The sequence below is a fragment of the Monomorium pharaonis genome, chromosome 2 (assembly GCF_013373865.1).
Source record: "Monomorium pharaonis isolate MP-MQ-018 chromosome 2, ASM1337386v2, whole genome shotgun sequence".
Classification (NCBI taxonomy): domain Eukaryota; kingdom Metazoa; phylum Arthropoda; class Insecta; order Hymenoptera; family Formicidae; genus Monomorium; species Monomorium pharaonis.
The window spans coordinates 29,532,751-29,554,121 of NC_050468.1; the positions used below are offsets into that span (position 1 = coordinate 29,532,751).

At 34.6% G+C, this 21,371-nt stretch overlaps 2 protein-coding genes across 6 annotated transcripts in view; one reads left to right on the forward strand and one right to left on the reverse strand.

Moving 5' to 3' along the window:
* Positions 1 to 1,055: 1,055 nt before the first annotated feature.
* Positions 1,056 to 21,371, reverse strand: part of LOC105838501 (putative glutamate synthase [NADPH]) — a 40,462-nt gene continuing 20,146 nt past the window's right edge. For 2 of the 5 annotated variants that reach the window (XM_036283256.1, XM_012684100.3), the window contains exons 4-26: positions 20,786 to 20,912; positions 20,544 to 20,669; positions 19,838 to 19,981; positions 19,612 to 19,700; positions 18,806 to 19,010; positions 18,147 to 18,307; positions 15,759 to 15,864; positions 13,938 to 14,060; positions 13,302 to 13,304; positions 12,661 to 12,881; positions 12,041 to 12,140; positions 11,532 to 11,866; positions 11,206 to 11,446; positions 10,957 to 11,094; positions 10,405 to 10,590; positions 9,978 to 10,261; positions 9,083 to 9,839; positions 8,457 to 8,791; positions 8,055 to 8,193; positions 6,964 to 7,870; positions 6,254 to 6,651; positions 4,693 to 5,377; positions 4,185 to 4,321 (exon numbers count right to left, since the gene is read on the reverse strand). In XM_036283256.1, the coding sequence (XP_036139149.1) occupies positions 4,185 to 4,321; positions 4,693 to 5,377; positions 6,254 to 6,651; positions 6,964 to 7,870; positions 8,055 to 8,193; positions 8,457 to 8,791; positions 9,083 to 9,839; positions 9,978 to 10,261; positions 10,405 to 10,590; positions 10,957 to 11,094; positions 11,206 to 11,446; positions 11,532 to 11,866; positions 12,041 to 12,140; positions 12,661 to 12,881; positions 13,302 to 13,304; positions 13,938 to 14,060; positions 15,759 to 15,864; positions 18,147 to 18,307; positions 18,806 to 19,010; positions 19,612 to 19,700; positions 19,838 to 19,981; positions 20,544 to 20,669; positions 20,786 to 20,912 (5,947 nt within the window). Of the gene's footprint in view, positions 4,322 to 4,692; positions 5,378 to 6,253; positions 6,652 to 6,963; positions 7,871 to 8,054; positions 8,194 to 8,456; positions 8,792 to 9,082; positions 9,840 to 9,977; positions 10,262 to 10,404; positions 10,591 to 10,956; positions 11,095 to 11,205; positions 11,447 to 11,531; positions 11,867 to 12,040; positions 12,141 to 12,660; positions 12,882 to 13,301; positions 13,305 to 13,937; positions 14,061 to 15,758; positions 15,865 to 18,146; positions 18,308 to 18,805; positions 19,011 to 19,611; positions 19,701 to 19,837; positions 19,982 to 20,543; positions 20,670 to 20,785; positions 20,913 to 21,371 lie in introns of those variants that run through there. The other 3 variants (XM_012684099.3, XM_012684102.3, XM_012684104.3) reach the window with 3 other exon arrangements.
* LOC105838502 (protein retinal degeneration B) overlaps positions 11,588 to 21,371 on the forward strand; it is a 70,282-nt gene continuing 60,498 nt past the window's right edge. Inside the window, exon 1 of the mRNA XM_036283257.1 lies at positions 11,588 to 11,656. The gene's annotated coding sequence lies outside the window, so the exon portion shown is untranslated. The remainder of the gene's footprint in view (positions 11,657 to 21,371) is intronic.

Below are 21,371 nucleotides of genomic sequence, written 5' to 3' on the forward strand. Positions count from 1 at the left end.
TGAAAATATTAAATGTACATAAAAATTTTTTTTTTAATTCTCAAGAATATTTTTAGAAAAAGATAAGATAAAACAATAATTTATTTCATAATTCGGGAATTTAAAAAGATTTTTTTAATTTGTTCTAAATTATAGGATATAGACTAATGACATAATGCATCATTCTTTGACATTTCCCAAATAACTTGATTGTCCCGATAAGATGTCATTATCGAGATGATGTCATGTTAATGAAAATTCATGACAATTTCAACGTAATCATTGCGTGTTACTTGGATTTTCGCAAATTACCTGAAACGCGCGCAACCAAGCCTCGTACGCGCAATCGACAACAAATCCGTAGACCGCTTTTTGAAAATAATTCTTGGAAATCGCGTCCGCTGCCGATTGAACAATTTCCTCGCGGATAAAGTCAACGATATCTTTGACGTGCTCATCTTTCATTATCTCCTGCCATTTCGCTATCGGAATTTCAGAGGAAGGAGGTAAAAATTTTCCAGTAATTTCGGAGGAGCGTGATGTGGGCAATGAATTCGTCGATTTGTTGTTGCGTCGTAAATTCCTTGGCATTTCTTCTTTCGTTTTACTTTCTAGGAACAATTCTAACCCTAGCGGAATTTTTAAGTCGAGAATACATTCGTTATATACTCTTTTTTAGTAAATGAGCGACGTTTTGAAAGATCGACTTAAATAGGGATTTTATTTCTTACTGACAATAAAAAATTCGCGAGAGGCATATATATATATACATATATATATATATATATATATATATATATATATATATATATACACATATACATATATACATATAGGTACGTTCTTTATTTACGATAATTTATTTTGCGTTGAGAATCATAAACAAAAACAATTCTTATAAAAAATATCGAATAAGAGAATTAATATAACTAAATTAATTAACCATTAAAGTAAATTTTGATTGACTTGATATAAGTCTGTTGCCATAAGTTATCCATTATACACAGTAAAATATTATTATCATATAATCGTATAAAGTGGGCTAGAAAATTGCTCACAAAAGATCAAAGACAATGTTGCTTGTAACGTTCAATATATATTTATTGTCTCAAGATATTGTATGTATTGAAATTTACATGGCTATCAATAAAAAGGTAAACTGCGTTAGAAATAAATCGTGTCTAAATACGAAACGTTAATTCCTTTTTATTGATAATAAATTATCTTTCAGCGGTAAATTTCTAATTTAAGGCCTAGCTGCAGATTTTCTTTAAAAATTGGAAACGTGATTAGAGAAGCATTAATGCTTTCTTCTTGAAGAACGCACGTAAGAGTAAAATTTAATTTTATATAAAGGCAATTTAATAGAATTGTTTAGCTCGTGAAAGCATTAAAGACACTTAGTTAAGTTATTTGATATTAACCCTTTAACCGATATTGTGATTTTATTTTATTCTATTTTCAATATTATATATATAAATTTATTATTTGCAATAACTGTATTTAAATTAAAACTAACATACATGATATTATTCGGTTCAATATTTAATTAAAAATAATTGGATCTTCTTTACACAATTATATAATTAATTACAGTAAATTCGTACAATAAATTTCGAATACTGTTTCTATTTGAATATTCATCTTTTGCATATATTTTTGCAGAGAATTAAACATTCTTTGTTTTCATTTTTTCTCTTTTCGTTTTTGTGAATTTATGTTTGCAAAATTATAATTTGTTTTAAGTCATTGCCATGATTATTTCATTAACAAAGTTCAAAAGCAATCAATTTATGATCAAGTTTATGTTTAACCACAATTATAGATATACGGTTAAGGGGTTAAACAATCGTTTCTTATTCACTTGCAAAAATTCGACTGCGTGAATTAATTGGCAGAATTATTATGGAATTGCAGTGAACGACATATAATACAAGTGCTACATAGTCCTCTTATTATTTACGCTATAGCATGGTCTTTCGGCAATGCGCTTCTTCTAACTTTTCTCATTGATAATATAAGCAGATCCGTAATAGTAGCTAGGCAATCTAGGCAAATATCCAAGAACACTAAAAATACTAGTAATCATATGTTGAAAGTGAACAAAAAATAAGTGTACCATAAAAGTATTCGTATGCCATTATTTTGCAATTAATTGTTTATCACACATTAAAAAAAAAGAAGAAACAAATCTGTACACAAACTTTTATTGTTTGTATCTTTAGTCCTTAAGCAATAATGCAGTTTTTAAATAAAACTATTATAAAAATCAAACTGTCCCGTTAAGTTCATAATTTTCGGACTTTTTGATGAATATTCAATATCTAATAATAATGAAATAATATAAAATCTACCGAAGAAATATCACATATCTTTAATTGTAAAAATATTTTTATTGTACTGCTAATAATGCTAATTAAGTAATAAACGTTACGTTAGATATACGTTTTCGATTGTAGTTTAATATACGGTGGATCAGTACATAACATAATGTTAATATCTAAATATTTTACATCTATATGTAACATCTATATTTTTTTAGATGTTGAACCTATCTACTATTGACTAATAGAATGAGATTCAAAGAAACAAAGATGATATAATGCATGAATATTATTTTATTGCATAACGCTTTATGATCTATTCATGTTTACATTCTTAATCGCTAATTAATACGTACAGAGGAAAAATGGCGATATACGAATACTTTTTGTACTTACAGATAAACTTCGTTAATAGTTGCAATTAAATGTTTTGTCCTATAAAGAAATAAATTTATAATAGTACCTAAACTGCATGATAATTGAGAATATTTCTTAATATTCTTTTAAATATTTGCTCCGAAAAGCTAAAAAAACGTTAGAAATTTCGTATAGGTACTTTATAAATAATACTTTACTGAAACATCTCTTTATTTTTAAAAATAATAGATTTGCAGTTGCATATTAAAAAGAATATTTTAGGATTGGTAAAGTGTACCACCTAATATAAATCCGTCGGAGTTATGTAGATCCTGCTACCAGCTCGTTTCGGTATCTTTCTCTATACTCAAAGTTCTAATTCTCTCGCGTATGTTTAATTCTAATTGGACGAACGAGATACTTAGACGATTCCACTACGTTACGGAGAAATTACATTTATTTTTCGTTACTCTGATACGGAGAGATTCACGCCACAAAAATGATCGTACTTCGTTTCTCGTTTCTCACTTGATTATCACATCCTGAGATCGAGGTCTGAAAAGAATCTTTCGATTCTTAAGACCTCGAATGCTTCTAATCGCTTGGACCTGCGAATATTTGAATGAAGCTTTTTAATTCCTCGAATTTCTAGTTACGAATTTGTCGTAGCATTAAATAGAGCAGATTTTTTTATTTTTAAATCTGTAATTCTAAAATTTTTTAGATTTCTTATTTTCCAATTGAGATCGATGTTAAATTTTTCGATTTTACAACTGTTATATCTGCAAATCATAAAATTATTAGATTTTTATTATATAAATTAGGTGTAATTAAAAAAATTTTATAAATAATATCTTTTTATCTTGGATAAAATTTCTGCATTTTGAAATACTTAATTTTTCAAACTTCTTGACAGTATTCTTAAAATCTTGCAATTTTTAGTTACGTATAATCTTTTATCTCTTAATATTTTGAAATCTTTAATTCTTAAAAGTTTTCAATTTTTATATCTATGGAAGCTGGAACTTGCTGTTTCTAATGTCCTCGTTGTTAGATTCTCAAACATTCAAACTCTGAACCCTAAGACTTATTTCTTAGTTGTTATAAAATTCGGATATACGAATTTCCTGATCTTTAAGGTTCTCAAAATTTTTAGATGTTTAATTCTTTAAATTTTCGAGTCCTAGGAATTCAGTCCTAGGAAAATTCTTTGATTTCCACATCCTAGGAGCTATTAACTCATTAGATTGCTGGAAGTTTAATCCGCGAATTTTTGCGAATGCTTTTATATCCTTCGGACTCTTGAATTTCTGAATTCTACAAGGCTCTTATATCTTCTAGGCTTGTCCCTTCTTAGATTCATGAAGCTTTCGAATCCTCGGATCCTGCAGCTCGCATTCTTGAATCTTCAACTCTTCTCTTGCCTCCTGATAGTCGATGCGACTATCTCTTTCTTCCCAGTACGCATACATGGTGGATTTTTTCCTGTTTTAATTGGAAGACCAACATCCATCGTGAAGGTCCTTAAGCGCTAACGCCGATTATGACACCACCGCTTCCCGGAAGGCCAGTTTCGCCCATTAAGGCCAAATCAACTTCTTTCGCGGCCAATCTACCTTCTGCGATCGCCCATACTACAAGAGACTGTCCACGTCTGCAATCTATTATACAAATATATATATTTAATAATAAGCATATTATATTTATGCTTTGTAATTCATACTTAAATAAATTTCGATAATTAATATAAAAACTTAATATTATTTGTTTTAATTTGCAACACATTTTGTAATCAAACAGTTTGTATGATAAGGAAAAAAAGTCGTAAGTTGTTGTAAGTTAAATAAAAAAAACATAGTTTCTATATATTAAAAGCAAATAATATCATAAACTTTTAAAGAATTATGATCAACATAAATTTTTCTTGCAGTAGATGCAAGATCTGAGCAATTTGTTTTTTGGTAAAACTGAAGATATAAACTCGATGAAAGAAACAGAATCTTTTCAGATCGTTATAATGTTATATACTAACCGCCTGCCGCATATATTTTGGGTATACTTGTACAATATTTCCCAGCTGGAGTTTTGTAGTTTCCTCTCTCATCCATTTCGGTGTTTACTTCCGTGGCAATGTATTTCTCAGGTCCGAGGAAGCCCATGGCGAGTAATACCAGGTCGCACTTGTATACTTTCTCCGAATTTGGAACCTCTTCCATCTTCCATCGACCATTTTCATCCTTTCGCCAATCCACGGTTACCGTTTTGATGCCACACACGTGACCATTTCCGTCGTCCAAGAATTCCTTGCTCAATGTACTATATCTACGCGGATCTCGGCCGAATTTCAGAGATACTTCTTCATGACCGTAGTCAACCTTGAACACTCGCGGGAATTGAGGCCATGGATTATCCTTGCCCCGTTGGGCTGGCGGTTCGGGCAAAATTTCGAAGGTCGTAATTGTCTTCGCGCCCTGACGCAGTGAAGTTGCTATACAATCGCATCCGGTATCGCCGCCTCCTATGATGACAACATCCTTGTTCTTAGCTATCAGTCGCATATCTAGGGGTGCTGCGTTACCCATCTGTTTCTTCTGCCAGTGCTCTAAGAAGCTCACGGCAAAGTGAATTCCCTCCAGCTGTCGACCGGGAATCGGTAAGTCTCGCGGCCATGTCGCGCCTGTACACAACAATATCGCGTCGTACTGTTCTTGAAGTTCCTGCAATAATATACATACGCGTGAGTAAGAATCAATATATAAATAAATATACAAACAAGGAATATTTTAGAAATAAGTATCACCGCGCAAGTAATAAATTAATCTATTAGAGTGTATAAATAGAAATATATAGAATATATAAACAGAAAATAATTTTATTTTTGTCATATGTAGATATAGTTAATACAGAGTGTTCCAAAATTTGCAAATCAAAATATTATAGTAAGAAAATCTTCGAAAAAGTAAAAGTTGTAAATTTTTATTTCGAATAAATTTTTGATTTACAGAGATTTAAAGCTGGTCAGTCACAAACTATTTAGGCAGTCACATGTTCCTGAGTCGCGCGAGTATTAGTAGTAACAGAGAGGAACCTGAGAGTGGCCACTGCGGCCTTTTTCGTGCGACTGATGTTTGACTAGCATCAGTGCCAAACGTGGATGTAAAGCCCGTTTTACATTAATCGCAAGCAGCCAGTTGCGACTTGCGACATCCAATAAGCGCTTAGTTTCTAGTTAAAGCTTGACAGTCATTGGGTGTTGCAAATTGCAACTGGCGACTGCGATTAATGTAGAACGAATTTTACATCCACGTTTGGCGCTGATGCTAGTCAAATAGCGGTCGCACGAAAAAGGCCGCTCTCAGGTTCCTCTCTGGTAATAATGATAACCGCTTAACAGGTAATCTGAAAAATTATTACTTGAAATAAAAAACTACAGATACTGAACTATTTTATTTAATTTTTTTAGAACTTCTTTGCTATGATACTTTGATTCGCAATTTCGGAAAAATTGTATATAGATACTACTAAAGTATTAAAAATTTTTTCTATATAGTATACATAAAGTTAAAAAATTCACATTAAATGCGTTCGCCTACCTGCATTGTAATATCCTTGCCTACATCGATGTTCGTTCTAAAGATGATTCCTTCTGCGGCGAGTAAAGAGACTCTTCTTTGTACAACCTGTTTGGACAGCTTCATAGTTGGTATGCCATATTGCAGCAATCCGCCAATTCTGTCATTTCTTTCGAATACGGTCACTGTATGACCTGCTTTATTCAGTTGATGAGCAGCGGCCAAACCCGCTGGACCGGATCCGATTACAGCTACTAACCGTCCGGTTCTACGGGTCGGCGCATGAGGCACAATCCAACCTTGCTCAAACGCGTGATCGATTATGGCACATTCAATATTTTTGATTGTTACCGGTGGTTCGGAGATTCCTAGGACGCATGCACCCTCGCAAGGAGCGGGGCAGACTCTTCCAGTAAACTCTAGATTATTTAATTTTAAAGAATTAGACAATTATCCACATAGTTGATTTAAAAAAATGAGAGTACAAAGAAATAAGATTAAATTGAAAAAAATTGACAGAGAAACGTGATCAGTTTATTACTCCCGTTAAAAAAAAAATAATAATAAATGCAATAGAAAATTATTATGTATATAAAAAAGAAATTTATATGTAAAATATTATTATATGTAAAAAATTAAGTCAAATTTGTATGAATGAATGGAAGAGAAATGAATTTATCATCACAAATTGAGAAGAATTTATAATGAAATATTCTCGTGAATTGACTTACCAGGGAAATTATTAGTTTGCAACAATTGATTCAAGGCCTCTTTCCAGTTTTGGTGGAATACGAGATCGTTCCACTTAGGAATGATGTTGCCCAACGGGCAACCGTGACTGCTTTGACAGAACGGAACACCACACTCCATGCATCTCGCCGCTTGCACTCGTAGAGTCTTCCTAACACCCTGGAAGTCGTATATCTCATCCCAGTTTTGTACACGCTTTTCGACTGGCTTGTACACGGCCTTCTGCCTCGAGTATTTCATGAAGCCTTTGATTTTGTCCAACTTTCGTTGTGCCATATCGGCATCTTCTATAGAATCCTCTATATCTTTAATCGTACCATTCGTTATCTGCGCATTGCCATTAACCACGTTAGACGTTTGTTGCTTCGTTTCCTCCATCTGTTTGAGAGCTCGCTGATACTCGTAAGGGAACACCTTGACGAATCTTGTGGTCGGTTCCGGCCACGTTGCGAGTAAGTCTTGCGCAATCAGCGAACCGGTCTTTTCGATGAATTCCTCCAATAGTTGTTTCACATAGGCGATTTCTTCTGGCTTGTTGAGTGGCAACAATTCCACCATTTCGGGATTGCACTTGCTCTTAAAGGAACCATCGACATCCAAGACGTATGCAATTCCACCGGACATTCCAGCCGCGAAATTCCTGCCAGTAAGACCCAGGATTACGGCGCAACCGCCGGTCATATATTCACAACCGTGATCACCCACACCTTCCACCACTACAATCGCTCCACTGTTACGCACGCTGAATCTCTCGGCAGCGATGCCGCGGAAGTAGGCCTTTCCAGAAGTAGCTCCGTAAAGACAGACATTTCCGACAATCACATTTGCCTCCGAATTGAACTCGGAGTCCTTTGGCGGATATATGACAATTTCACCTCCACACAGACCCTTCAAATAAAATTATTTATTTATCTTCTGAGCAAGAAAGTATTAAAATTGAAGTTAAAAGAGTCTTCAATATTCCAATCTTTTCACTATAAAAATATAAATACAACTTAAAAAGATCAATATGATAAAATTGCGTTTAAATTATGTATCGAAAATTTAGAAGTTTAAAAAAACTCGTGCTTACTTTGCCGACGTAATCGTTAGCATCGCCTTCAAGGGTGACATGAATACCCTTCGATATGAAAGCGCAGAAACTTTGACCCGCGGAGCCTCGCATCCTGATATTAATGCTATTCTCGGGTAATCCATCTTCTCCAAATCGTCTGTGAAGCAATTGCAAGATAGATAAGAATAAAAAAAAGTTGAGTAAGATAAAAATTATACGTATATTTATGCGTAGGTGTAAATTAAGAAACTGTTAGGAATGGATTCCGACTGGATCATTCCCTAGAAAGCACAATAGAGATCTAGGAAATAATTGAATAATTCTGAACGGAAATTCTTTCTAAAAAATTCTAAATAACATTTTGCTTTGCTTTGCTAATTTTGTTCTGCATGAAGAATTTAGGAATAATGATATACTTACTTGGCTACATAATAACTCAGCGTTGATCCGAATGCTCGGCATTCATTGTTGATCTCCATTTCGATATCGACTCGATTGTGTACTCCGTTTATAACAGGCTGAACCAACTCAATTAGTTTATTGTCGAGTCTGTTCTCCAGTTGGAAATCTTGCTTTACGGAGCCGCCTTTAATATTTACGCCCGGCCTTAAGTCCAGCGCATTTCGCAGAATGTTACTGAGATTCAAGGTTTTGGCTTTCTCAACAGAGATGTCGTCACGTACTTTGAGAAGGTCTGTGCGCCCGATTAGATCCTGGAACTTGCGGATGCCCAAGTTTGCCATATGCGAACGTACCTGTAAAAACAAGATAAATAATAAATCCAATATGATACGTTAAAATAATACTTTGTATTTTCAAAAATTAAATTATATTGTATTATATTCAAGTTTATTAATTCTAATTTAAAAATCCAATTTAAATAACATTCTATTAATTGCGTCTCTCTCAATAATTTCGATTATCAATATTAAAAAGTATAAATAAAAATATGAAAAATGACAAAATAAAAAAGAATAATATGTAAACAGAAAAATTCAGTAAACAAAAAATATCATGAATGATAATTGAAAAATTGTAATTTTTACCTCTTCAGCTAATGCGAAGAAGAAATTGACCACATGTTCTGGCTTGCCCTCAAATTTCTTTCGCAACACTGGATCTTGCGTGGCAATGCCTACTGGACAGGTGTTTAAATGGCACTTTCTCATCATTGTGCAGCCCATTGCAATTAACGGAGCAGTACTGAAGCCAAACTCGTCCGCGCCGAGCAGCGCAGCCACCACAATATCGAAACCCGTACGCAGTTGGCCGTCTGCTTGGACAATCATGCGCGACCTTAGATTGTTCAGGGTCAGTACTTGATGTGTTTCGGCAATACCCAACTCCCAGGGCAATCCGGCGGATTTGATGCCTGTCCAACTGCTGGCGCCGGTCCCGCCATCGTGGCCGGATATCACCACATGTTCGGCCTTACCCTTGGCAACGCCGGCGGCAACGACGCCCACTCCGACCTCCGATACGAGTTTGACAGAAATGCGGGCATTTGGATTGGCACACTTGAGATCGTAGATCAGCTCGGCCAGATCCTCAATCGAATAGATGTCGTGATGCGGTGGTGGCGAGATCAAACCAACCCCGGGTACCGAGTGCCTGGTAGCAGCAATCTCCGCGGTGACCTTATAACCGGGAAGCTCACCACCCTCACCAGGTTTCGCGCCTTGCGCCATTTTGATCTGCAAGTCGTCTGCGTTCGCTAGGTAACTGGCAGTGACACCAAAGCGACCACTCGCTACCTGCTTAATAGACGAACGCTTGCTAAACTCTGGATCCTGGTTCAGATATCTGTTGATAATGATAAACAGTTGTTTACAGATTCAATTAATATCATTTATGACAATTAGTCGAGACAGTCACAATAATTATAGAATTCTTAAACTTTTAAATCGTTAAATTCTTTATTATTTTTTCTTTTTTATTTACCTATCTGCGTTTTCACCGCCTTCGCCAGTGTTCGATTTGCCGCCAATGCGATTCATGGCAATTGCCAGGGTAGAATGAGCTTCTAAGGAGATGCTGCCGAAACTCATCGCGCCGGTCGCGAAGCGTTTCACAATTTCCGACGCAGATTCAACATCCGTAATGGGAATTGGATCGCGCGATTTATTTAATTCGAGTTGGCCGCGCAGAGTGCAACTTTTCACCATTTCCATCGTGGTCTTGCGATAATTTTCGTAAGCAGAGTTGTTCTTGGAGACAACATAATCCTGATGAAAGAAAGAAGATTGTAAAAAAACTACATTTTATGTATTTTTTTTCAGAATAAAACTTTGTACTTTTTACGTTTTTCATATAATAATTATTTATGTTTTAATTTTGTAGATATTATGTCCGGAAATGTTTTTGTTACCTGCAAACTAGCGATACTAGCTGGATCATTGATATGTTTTTCGCCACCAGATCGCCAATGATAAATTCCTGGATTGCGAATGACCAGTATATCCATCGGTTTGTCCCAATATGTTATTTGATGTCGTTCGAACGCTTCTTTCCCCAAAATATCAAATGTTACGCCACCAATACGAGAGTGAGTGCCCTGAAAAAATTTGAATATGATTTGCGATTAACAAAATATTGTTTACCGAGTAGCAAAATAAATAAAATATTTGGTAAAATGCATCATTAAAAAAGTTCGAATCATTAAATAATCATCAATTGGATCCAAATTATTAATCATTTGCACCTGAAGAACGAAATAATATTTTTTGAAATAAATTTTTTCGAAAAATAAATTTATAATTTATTCTTATTTCATGATTATAAAAACTTAAAAAATGAAATATATTTGTTAAATATATATATTTATTATATATATTATTTATTTATTAAAAATTACTTTTAATAATAAATATATGAATATATCTTTCTTCAAAAACTCTTACTATCTCAGGCTATAACATACCTTGAAGCATTTATCGATAACCTCGTCGGCCAATCCAACTGCTTCAAATATTTGTGCTCCTTTGTAGGATTGTAAGGTCGAGATTCCCATCTTGGCCATCACTTTCGCGATTCCTCGTTCCATAGCATCTGCGTAATTCTACAGAATTCAAGTGATTATGTGTATAATTTTATTTATATCTTTCATATTCAAATAAAAAGATGTATCATTAACATTTCCAAATAATAATTTTCGTTTTGTAAGGCTTACCTTAAAAATAACATCGTCGGTAACGGTTTCATCGAAAACATGATCCGCTCTCAGATTTTTTGCCATCTCGAATACTAAGTAAGGACATATGGCGTCCGCTCCGTAACCAAGTAGCACGCAAATGTGATGCACCTCTCGAGCCTCGGCGGTCTCAAGTATGAGACCAACCTTCATCCGCTGTCTCTCTTCGATCAAATGATGATGGACAGCACCTAGAGCCAATAGGCTGCTTACCGGAACCCTGAAATCAACAAATAAACTTTAGTCCTTTTTCTTTCAAAATTAATTTAGAATATATCGATATTCTTTTTACAGGTTGGACTCACCTTGTTGGACCACCCTGTCGATCGGACAGCACGAGCAGCTGATAACCGTTCCTAGCGGCTGCATTAGCTTCATCATGAACGCGATTCAGCGTCTTCAATAGACCGCCAGGCCCGTCTTCAACAGGGTAAGTGATATCAATCACCTTTGTTCTCCAATTACGATGGGTCGTGTGTTTGAGAATTTCAAGATCGTTCAGAGATAATATCGGTTGCGGCAAGAATAGACGATGTACTTGCAATTCGTTCGGTTCCAGAATATTACTCTCGGGCCCGATCGGGCAGAGCATCGACATTACGATCTTTTCACGGAACGGATCAATCGGTGGATTCGTTACCTAGATAGAAATCATAATCGAAAGACTTGTTAACGCACATATCAAATATGTTGCATCGTACTTAATTGTTAAGTTAATTTTTATTATTTTATTTTTATTTTTTTTGTCATATTTTATCATATTCTGTTATATTAGGTTAACGATAGTCAAATTACGATAGTCAAATTTACGTACTTGTGCGAATAATTGTTTGAAATAATCGTATAACAATGGCTGGAATTCCGACAAACACGCCAGAGGAGCATCGTTGCCCATAGATCCTAACGCTTCTTTCCTGAAAGAAAATTTTCGTTGTTCATATTAATATTTATTGAGATGCGATTAAAATATTCATTATTTGCAAACATATGTATTAAATAATAGTATTAAAATAAGGGGACACAATTATACGATTCAAATCTTGACTCTATAAAAAAGAAAGATATTTTGATTGTAAATAATACCAGAAATTATATTGAAATAAGTTTAATAATAATACGTTATATAACTTTATAATAAGTAATTTTTTGAATTTACGCGAATTTAATATTTCTACCTGTTCGTTATTACACTGAGAAAAAATTGTTAATTTGACTAAATTTTTTAACTCGATTAAATTTCTTTAGTTCAAGTATTTATTCATTTAACTTAAATGCATAAAATATTTGAATTTTAAATCAAATCTTTATATATTTGACTAAAGTACATAAATATTTCAATTAAACAAATTAATTTGAAAAATTTAGTCCAATTAACAGCTTATTTTTCTCAGTGTATATAAGAAATATTAGACATGTGAAATATAATGTACATACTTGGTTTGCACCATGGGCAGAAGCAGTAAATTGATTGTCTCCAGAGTGTAACCGTAAAGAGAGAGCCGTTTATCGCCACTCCAAACTTTATTCACAGCCGAAATCTCGTTTGCGTCATTGATAGCGTTCTTTTTTGCTGTCTCGGCAGATAGACCGTTCTTGATTACATCCTCTGCATTGCCGTTGGGAACATGTGCAGCACGCATTTCCTCCATGGTAATCTGCGTTTTTGAAAGAGTATCTCCCAACTACTAATCAACTACTATCTCCCAACTATAGTTACGGACGTTGCAAAAAAAAAAGAGTAGGATTCGCAATTGAATATATGCTTTCCATGATCGAGCACAAGCAAGAATCAAACTGAGAGTTTTGTTGGTAATTGATTAGCAAGTTAGTTAATAAGTTAGTTAGCAAGCAAAATACGAAACGGTGAAGTTAATAGATGCAATAAATCTCCATGCAAATTATGCGAGATTTTTTTCATGGATGCTTTTACTTACTCATTCACGATATTTTTTTCTACTATATTATTACCTACTATACATACTATAATTAGTAAAATTCTTTTATAATATATTGCTACCTTCACCTACACCATATTGAAAGAAATCAACATATTCAAAATGATGGTTACGACTCACCCTCTGCATATGCGACGGTAACAGCATGTACAGCAGTGCAAAAAAGTTAGTCAGAAATGTGTTAGAAATGTTTTCTTGCAACAGTTTCGACATAAATTTTAACGTGATTATGTTATTGTAATTTTTATTACAATCAATAGAATTATTGTGTTAAATATTTCACAAAAACATAACATTGATACTCGATTTAAAAATGCGCTAATTAAGAGTATTAAGTGATATGTACGATGAGAAGAAAAGTGAAAATTACTTGATTTTCGAGTTGATTTCTAAGCATAATATGCGATATTATTTTTAATATAAGCACGTTAATTATAATGTAACTTATGTATAAAATATAAGTTATATACATATACATATTAACAATTAAATAATAACTTACGTATGATTCATAAGTTTTATATATATATATATATATATATATATATATATAGTACCTTATAATGATAAAAAACGCATTTATAATAGAAATGCTCATGAAAAATTAGAAAATGAATGTCTTTTCACTTTTATTTCAAGCACAAATTTTGTTTATAGAAAAAATTTAGTCTTATTTTCACAGAGTAAAATTTAATCACGATAGTGTAACAATTGATGGCGAATTAATGTTAGTTGTGAAAAAGCACATTTAACTACCTGTTCTTTGAGCCACTTGGAATGAGGCCTGCTTCGAGCGATCTGCAACTTCAGCTCGACATCCTGTATGATCCTTTTCTCTTCGGTGTCAACGAGAAGCATCCGGCCAGGTTTCAAGCGACTCTGCAAATAAAAGAGTACACCAATAATCGCCATAGAACGGGTTCGACACGTCGGTGATCGACATTCATATGACAGCACTGGATGACGGTCCTACAGCTCTATACAAACCTAGTCCCTAGATGACAAATTATACATCATACATGATACATGAGCAAAAAATAAATAAAATACGATATATGTGATTAGCTATTATACATGTATACTAATACAGCGGAGTAGATATTGCGGATCGATCGATGACAGTCTGCCCTTACCGACTTTCATTCGGTATCATTATCCATTTCTCTTTAATCCTCGAATGTGATATTTCTATAGCTTTATTAGTAGAATAGAAAGAAAATGTACGCATAAAATATACATTTGAGGATTATCGAATCTCCTGGATGAAGTCAGTGATGATCGTCTCAATGGCGCTGACATTGATGATCATCGGCTAGTGTAAAGGCAGAGTGCCAGTACATTACATTGTTTCGGCAATATCTGAGAATTCGCACAAAACCATTCGACGAGCGTTAAAATGTAAATTGCTTTATTCCTGCCCGCATGGTAGAACTCCGTTTATCATATACATTAATTTCGATAGCATATTTTGATGGATCATATGAGACAAAGCATGGTACTTATTAGATAGGACCCGATGGAGACGATAAGCTTGTTGCTTCCGACAGAGATACTAAAATGTAATGAATAATGTATTTGTTAGACATAGATGAAATACGGTGATAAAAAAAGTGATTTGTGTAATAAACAAATCGCATGGTGGTGCTTGCATCCCAGAACGAAGACGCCCATAGATTTAAGAACCTGGCCGAGGACGCAATATATGTAACCAAGGACGTACATGATCAACGATTTGTATAACCAAAGACCTCTGGAACTCAAAATTTGCGTATAAGCATGCAATTATCAAGCCGTAAATCTGAAAAAACCATTATCTCGTGGAATCAACAAGTTATCTCAATTTTTTTTCAGTCCTTAATATTTTAATGTCGCGAGAATCTCGACTTTTTCGATCCTTTAATAAAGAGAGTTTTACCGCGGTGCCGCCTTCTTTTCCTCCTCCTCAAATAAGAAATCAGCGGGAGATCAACAAAGCGGGTTGTTTTGTGACACAACAATAATTAGTCGACGAGACAAATGTGAACCGTCAAGAATGGTGGCAAGAAGCCGCGTTATCGAAGCTAGATATGCGCTCGAGAGTTTCGCTGACATGAGAATCACTCTGTCGGGGAGTATTCTCGAAAACATCCAAAAAAAAAAAAGGTTCAATCTCGACGAAGTTTGCTCTCGGACAGTGAAACTTTCAAGCGATATTAAAAATCCAAGGCGGTTTATCGCGTGGTTAAACGCGCAAGCATTGTTTTTGTACAATTGTAATGCGAGCAGACTCTTTCATCGCTTCCACGTAGAGAGATCCTTGGCCATGGAAAAGGGTCCAACTTCTCCGGGTAGGGACGCGAGAATCTCCTTGGTTGCTCTTCCACTAGCTGAAATTGCTGTATATGGGGGAGAATTGTAGAGAATAGGCGCGGATATGAGAGAATAGGGGGCTGGGGGGAAAAGATTGAGCATACGGGGGGTATGATTCGTCGGTAAATCATAAATCACTGCGAGCTAGCTGTCTCCGCCTCAGACAGAGTGAGAGACACTCCCGTGGAATCGGCTGGTGCTTGGGATGCGCATATTTCCTTCGTTTACCTTCAGGACTACATTGCTGGGCGGAGTATCATAGACGCCCACTTCGGACGCCATCACCATCATGTTATCCTTAGTGACGTAGAAGCGCGACGGGCGCAGGCCGTTTCTGCCAAACAAAAATTCAAAAAAGTCTTTTGTATTTCACACCACCTCTGTGTCTCGCGCTAGGTATCAGCTGAGTGAACTACATTGCTGTTCGTTCGTTTGTTCGCTTGCCTGCCTTCCTGCTGGCTTACTCGCGTTATACTCTTTCTTTCGCTCTCTATATCATCTTTCTTTCTCTCGCTCTCTCTCTCTCTTTCTCTCAGTCTCTTGGTCTAGGCCCTATTTACCTGCGTTAGCAGCACGTTGGGACAACGATGGACACTTAGTAAATCGTAAACATCGATTCTCGCTTCGGCTGTACAGAGCAAGGCAGGGCAAAGGGAAGTCGCGTGACATTCTTTTAAAGTATTTGTTTCTATAAGCTTTTGCGTGAGATTTTTGTCTTTTTTACTTTTAAGAGATCACTTTTATTATGGATAATTAGTATTCATATTTTATAGTAATTTTTTTACATAGTTGTGCAAGTTTATTATAGGCATTGAAGGTAACTAAAGCGATTATTTTATTATCAAATTGTAGATAAATGTTGAAATAAAAGTAATTGAAAATGAGTGGCTATAATAAATATAACAAAATATATTTATAATTAAAACTAATAAAATAGAGAAAAGTATAAAAATAAAGTATTATTATTAAAACAGAAATTTGCTTAATTGCCAAGTACAATAAGGGCACTAAAATATTTAAGAAAATAACTCGTTTTCTATTTACGATAAATAAATATCATTTTCAAATTAAAAAAAATTTTGATCTCTAATATTACTTTCAATTCTAAAATACTTTAGAGCAGTTAATTAGTGAGTACTGTTATATCAATTTTCTTTTTTACGATTGCTGTTTATTGACTTTCCTACTTATGTAAAAATAACATAACGTCTCGATTAAATAGTTTTCCTTAATAATTTTTCTACAGAAATTTTGTCAAAAATTTTTCCTACAAAAATTTTTTCTTGGGAGAATATTTTTGTTGTACGTTTTATTCCACGTAATCTTTATGTGTAGTAGTATAAAATTGAAATTATTTGGAGTAAAGGATGTTTTTATCTATTCCTCGTTCGATTGCGCGACTTCCCTCTGCCTTAAAAATCCATGTTTACCTGTACCCGAGTATTTCTCTACGTGTGCACCGTTCTCTTATATTTTGTGAGCACCGTTAATCCTGCAGAATGCATCTTGCAAAGCGTAGGCAATACGCCCACGTAGCCTAGCATTCTTTCTTCGCGGCTCCCCTAACAAACGACACCGCAGGGTCCTTTCGTTCGGCTCGTTTCTCTTTCAATAGGATCCTTTCAACACTTTGAATTCCACTTCAATTCAATTCTTTGCATCTTTACCTCCCTTCCTATATTTATTTTTAAACTGTACTTTAAAGTATTTTCCAATGATGGACATAACAAGGAAATACTTTCGTACCAATTTATATGAATAATATTATAAAATAGATAATATATAATGATAAATTAAAAAAATAAGAAAATATATTATTGCGCAGATGCAGCAAAGAATTAATTAAATCGCGTGACTATTACTTCTTAATTTAATTGATGTTTATTCTTAGCTGTCAATGATTTTATTTTTATTGTTTTAAAACATTTTATTTTTTTAATCTTTAGATAACAGTTATTTCAGATTTTATATTTTTCTATTACATGACAAATATTTATGATGATATTTATGATATTAATTTGCTATTGCATGGAACTATTTTAATGCAAAGAATTCATTTACTTACCTGTCCAGCTTCCAGTAGTAGATTTAGACGTGAATTCTTTCTAATGTTTTTCAAAAATCTTATGCAATAGCAAATTAACACACATTTATCTTCCACATTTTATGGACACATCGACAGATAAGAATTTATCGCCGCATTAATTTTATTTTAATTTGATACTTTCTAAGTTTATAAATTTTAGAATTTTTTAAACTAACGAATGTATCTTACGTTAACAATATTTGGTAATAATTTTTCCTTGTTCTTAAAAGAAATATTAAGAACGATAATATTAAGAAGGAATTCATTTAATATAAAAACATTTTGAATCATAAAATGCGACATGTGCGACGTCAACGCGATTGAATTCAAAGTGTCGAAAATCAATGGAGCCAAAGATCCAAGAATTCGCATAATCGCGAATCACTTTCGATCCGAGGAGTCGCAAACTCATGGGTCTATGGACACATACAATGTGGCAAAGGTTACCAGACAGCACGAACGAGAGGGAGATGGAGCCTACGTAAAAACGTGTGATAAACAAGACGTAGCGAGAGATAGAAAATTTCTACCTGTCCAGGATAGCGCCGACATAGCGGCCGTCGGTGAAGGTCAGAAGTGCCGGTCCGTCCCAGGGTTCCATGGCGCACGCCGCCCAATGGTAGAAGTCTCGCTTTTCAGTGGCCATCGTCAAGTCGTTCTGCCAGGCCTCTGGTACCATCGTCATGACGGCCTAGATTCAGTAATGACGTTTCAAGTGTTTGTTCGAGGATCGAGTCTTTCTTGAAATCGAGAAACTGCAAAACTAAGGACTCATGTTGCTCGCGAGGTACGCGGCAACCCGAGCAATTGGGCTAAAGAGTATTTAGTCATACAGATTCTGCGTGTTCAAAGTCATCAGTGCTATCTCAGATTTTTAGAAGCGAAGGCGAACGTTTTTAGAAAAGAAAAATTAAGGGGTATTTAGGAAGAGCAGTCTTAAAAAAACTGAGGATTCTGCGAAATCAAAGGGCAAGGATTATAAAACAAAAGATATCAAGAAGAATTCCTAGAGTGTCTGTGAAATCTGTGAAATTAATTCGTAAAAATAAAAGTATCTTCAAGAACAATAATTTGTAGAAATTCGTAAAATTAATTTTCTATGAAATCAAGGATTTATAACAATGTATTTTATGTATTTTAATAATCAATAAGAGCGGGTTTTCTAGTGAATTTCGTTACGTGAATTTACCTCGGGCAAAGAGCGTTGTCCTGCCATCACCAGGAACTCGAGCACGCAGTCCGCGGACCCAGAGTCAGAGAGATTCGGTTCTACGACCGGGTATAGCTGCTTCAGCTGATTGCCATATATTTGGCTGCTCATCACACCCTCTCGCGCCTTCATGAAGTTTACATTGCCGCGCAGAGTATTAATTTCGCCGTTGTGAGCAAGCAAGCTATAGACAAACGCCACACGTTATTTGCAACGATCGCTATTTACGGTTTTGAAACTACGTCTCCTGCGGAAACTACGATTATGAAATTACAATAGAACTTTATTTGCCACTGTAATGAGGAACTGGAATTGTGAGAGAATAAGATTGAGTGTTTTTGCAATGTTGTCTACAAAACAACCAATTTTAAATATATCTTTAAGCTTAAATTGGAATTTTTATCTTTTGGTCATTTATAGGATAATTTTGTAGGATAATAAACATTCTAATTTCATAACGTAGGAAGATTTGAAAAAAATTGAATAATCCCTCCTACTTTTAAACTTCATTCTATTGGTTTTCTCTTTCGATTTTTTTTAATAAAAAAAATGTAACAACTCATATACTTTTCAAGCAACATAATTAAATTATATAATTATACGATCAAAGGCAGAAAGCTTTTTTTATTCATATTATGGTTATGAGAAGCAATGACATTAAATAAATACAAATATTTCGTCCCCAACTAATCATTAAAAGAAATTACTTAGCTATTCGGAAATGATTACTTATATCTAAAATATTTATCTAGCATCTTAATTGAGATTTTTATTCAGTATCTTACCGCAAAGGATGTGCTCTTTCCCAACTCGGAAAAGTGTTTGTGGAAAACCGTGTATGTACCAGTGCCAGATAGGTCTCGAATTTCGGAGACTGATATAAAAGAAAAAAAAATTATATGGTATTACATTACTGTCTTCACGACGGTACGCATAATGCTGTTTACGTAAGATCCAGAGCGATATTTTTCTGAAGAAAAAGAAGACAGTACGGAAATAACTTGAACTCACCTTCAAATCCGTGAAATACTGCCATAACTGATCAGCGGTGAGCTGACCTTTGTAGACGATCGTCTTCAACGACAACGAGCAAATGTAATATCGTAATTCCGGTCGCGGGATTGTATGCGACGATCTCTTTCTCAGCACGAAAATCTAAACATATGGAATATATAATCGAAATGTAAGAACATGCAATTCGTGATCGATCAAACGAAGGGCCCGCGTGCGTTTTAACCTTGAAAATCGTGGCTATCTGCGACGAATCCGAGTTCTAATTTTATAAATTGGCAAAGTTGTTTAATGCCAAGTCATTTAACTCGAAGCACGATATAGCGGCCGCAACTTTTGATTCATTAATAATTAATCCTTGGGGAGTCTTCCAAGGATTAATTAGGCTCCGAAGACCACGTATGAAAATATTAATTATTAATTAATATATATAGTTCAGTAACAATAGTAGAAAATAAATTACTTTCGACCTTAGTAATAAAACTAGAAATTAGAGGGGTAAACATGTGATCAGAACTAATTGACTTTAGACACAACTCGACCTTAGGGATTAAGGGTCGATTGTTCCAACTTCTTGGTAAACTTATCTATCAGGTAAATATGTGTCTGTCTTTATTTATATAAGAAACAAAATGAAGATAGACGTATGTTTACCTAATAGATAAATTTATCAAGAAGTTGGAACAACCGGGCCTAAGCAAATTACCTGTCGTTTAAGCGTTTCCGCATCTTGCTCGCCGGTAACGAATACTTGACGCATATACGGTTCGCACTTCCTTGCCACTCGGCCAATCTGGGTGCTATCGGTGGGAACATCACGCCAGCACAGTACCTACGAATCATACGATTTCGGGAATATGCCAACTGTTCACAGCGTATACACAAAGCAACGCGGTAATCTAAGCGGTAATTGAAATCGATCGATGAATAATGATAATAATATCGTACTCTCAAATTGCAATCCTTAGCTAGCTTCTCAAATGCAGTTTCTGCTTGCTTATGGGTATTCTTATCGAGGAATAAGATACCGGTTGCGTACCGTCCGAACTCGGGCAATTCGATATTTTGTTGTTGGCTGTAATACGAAAAATAATTTAATTAATTAATTCACTAGTATGATCAACAGTAGAATTAACGAACTGTAGTTTCTACGATTCGTCAAAACCAGTACAAGGATTTGTGAATTGAGAAAAACTAAGAATCTGTAGACTCAGAGATCTGACAAAACAAAGATCTGTGACGAAAGATTTTTAGAACTATGCCAAGGAGAAATTGTGAAATTAAGAGTCTAATATATGAATGTTCAAGAAGTAATGGATATGTGACATAAAATTTCGAGAACCAAGTTTTTGTTGATTTAGAGGAACTTCCGTAAAAATCTGAAAGAACTTTTACGCAATCGAGAAACCAAACACTTGCAAAATGAAAGATTTTATATAATTTATGAACGATTTATAAATTATAAAAATTATCTAATTATCTTTGTGTGTGTGTGTTCGTGATTGCAATCAATTATTTATAAGATGTTTTCAAC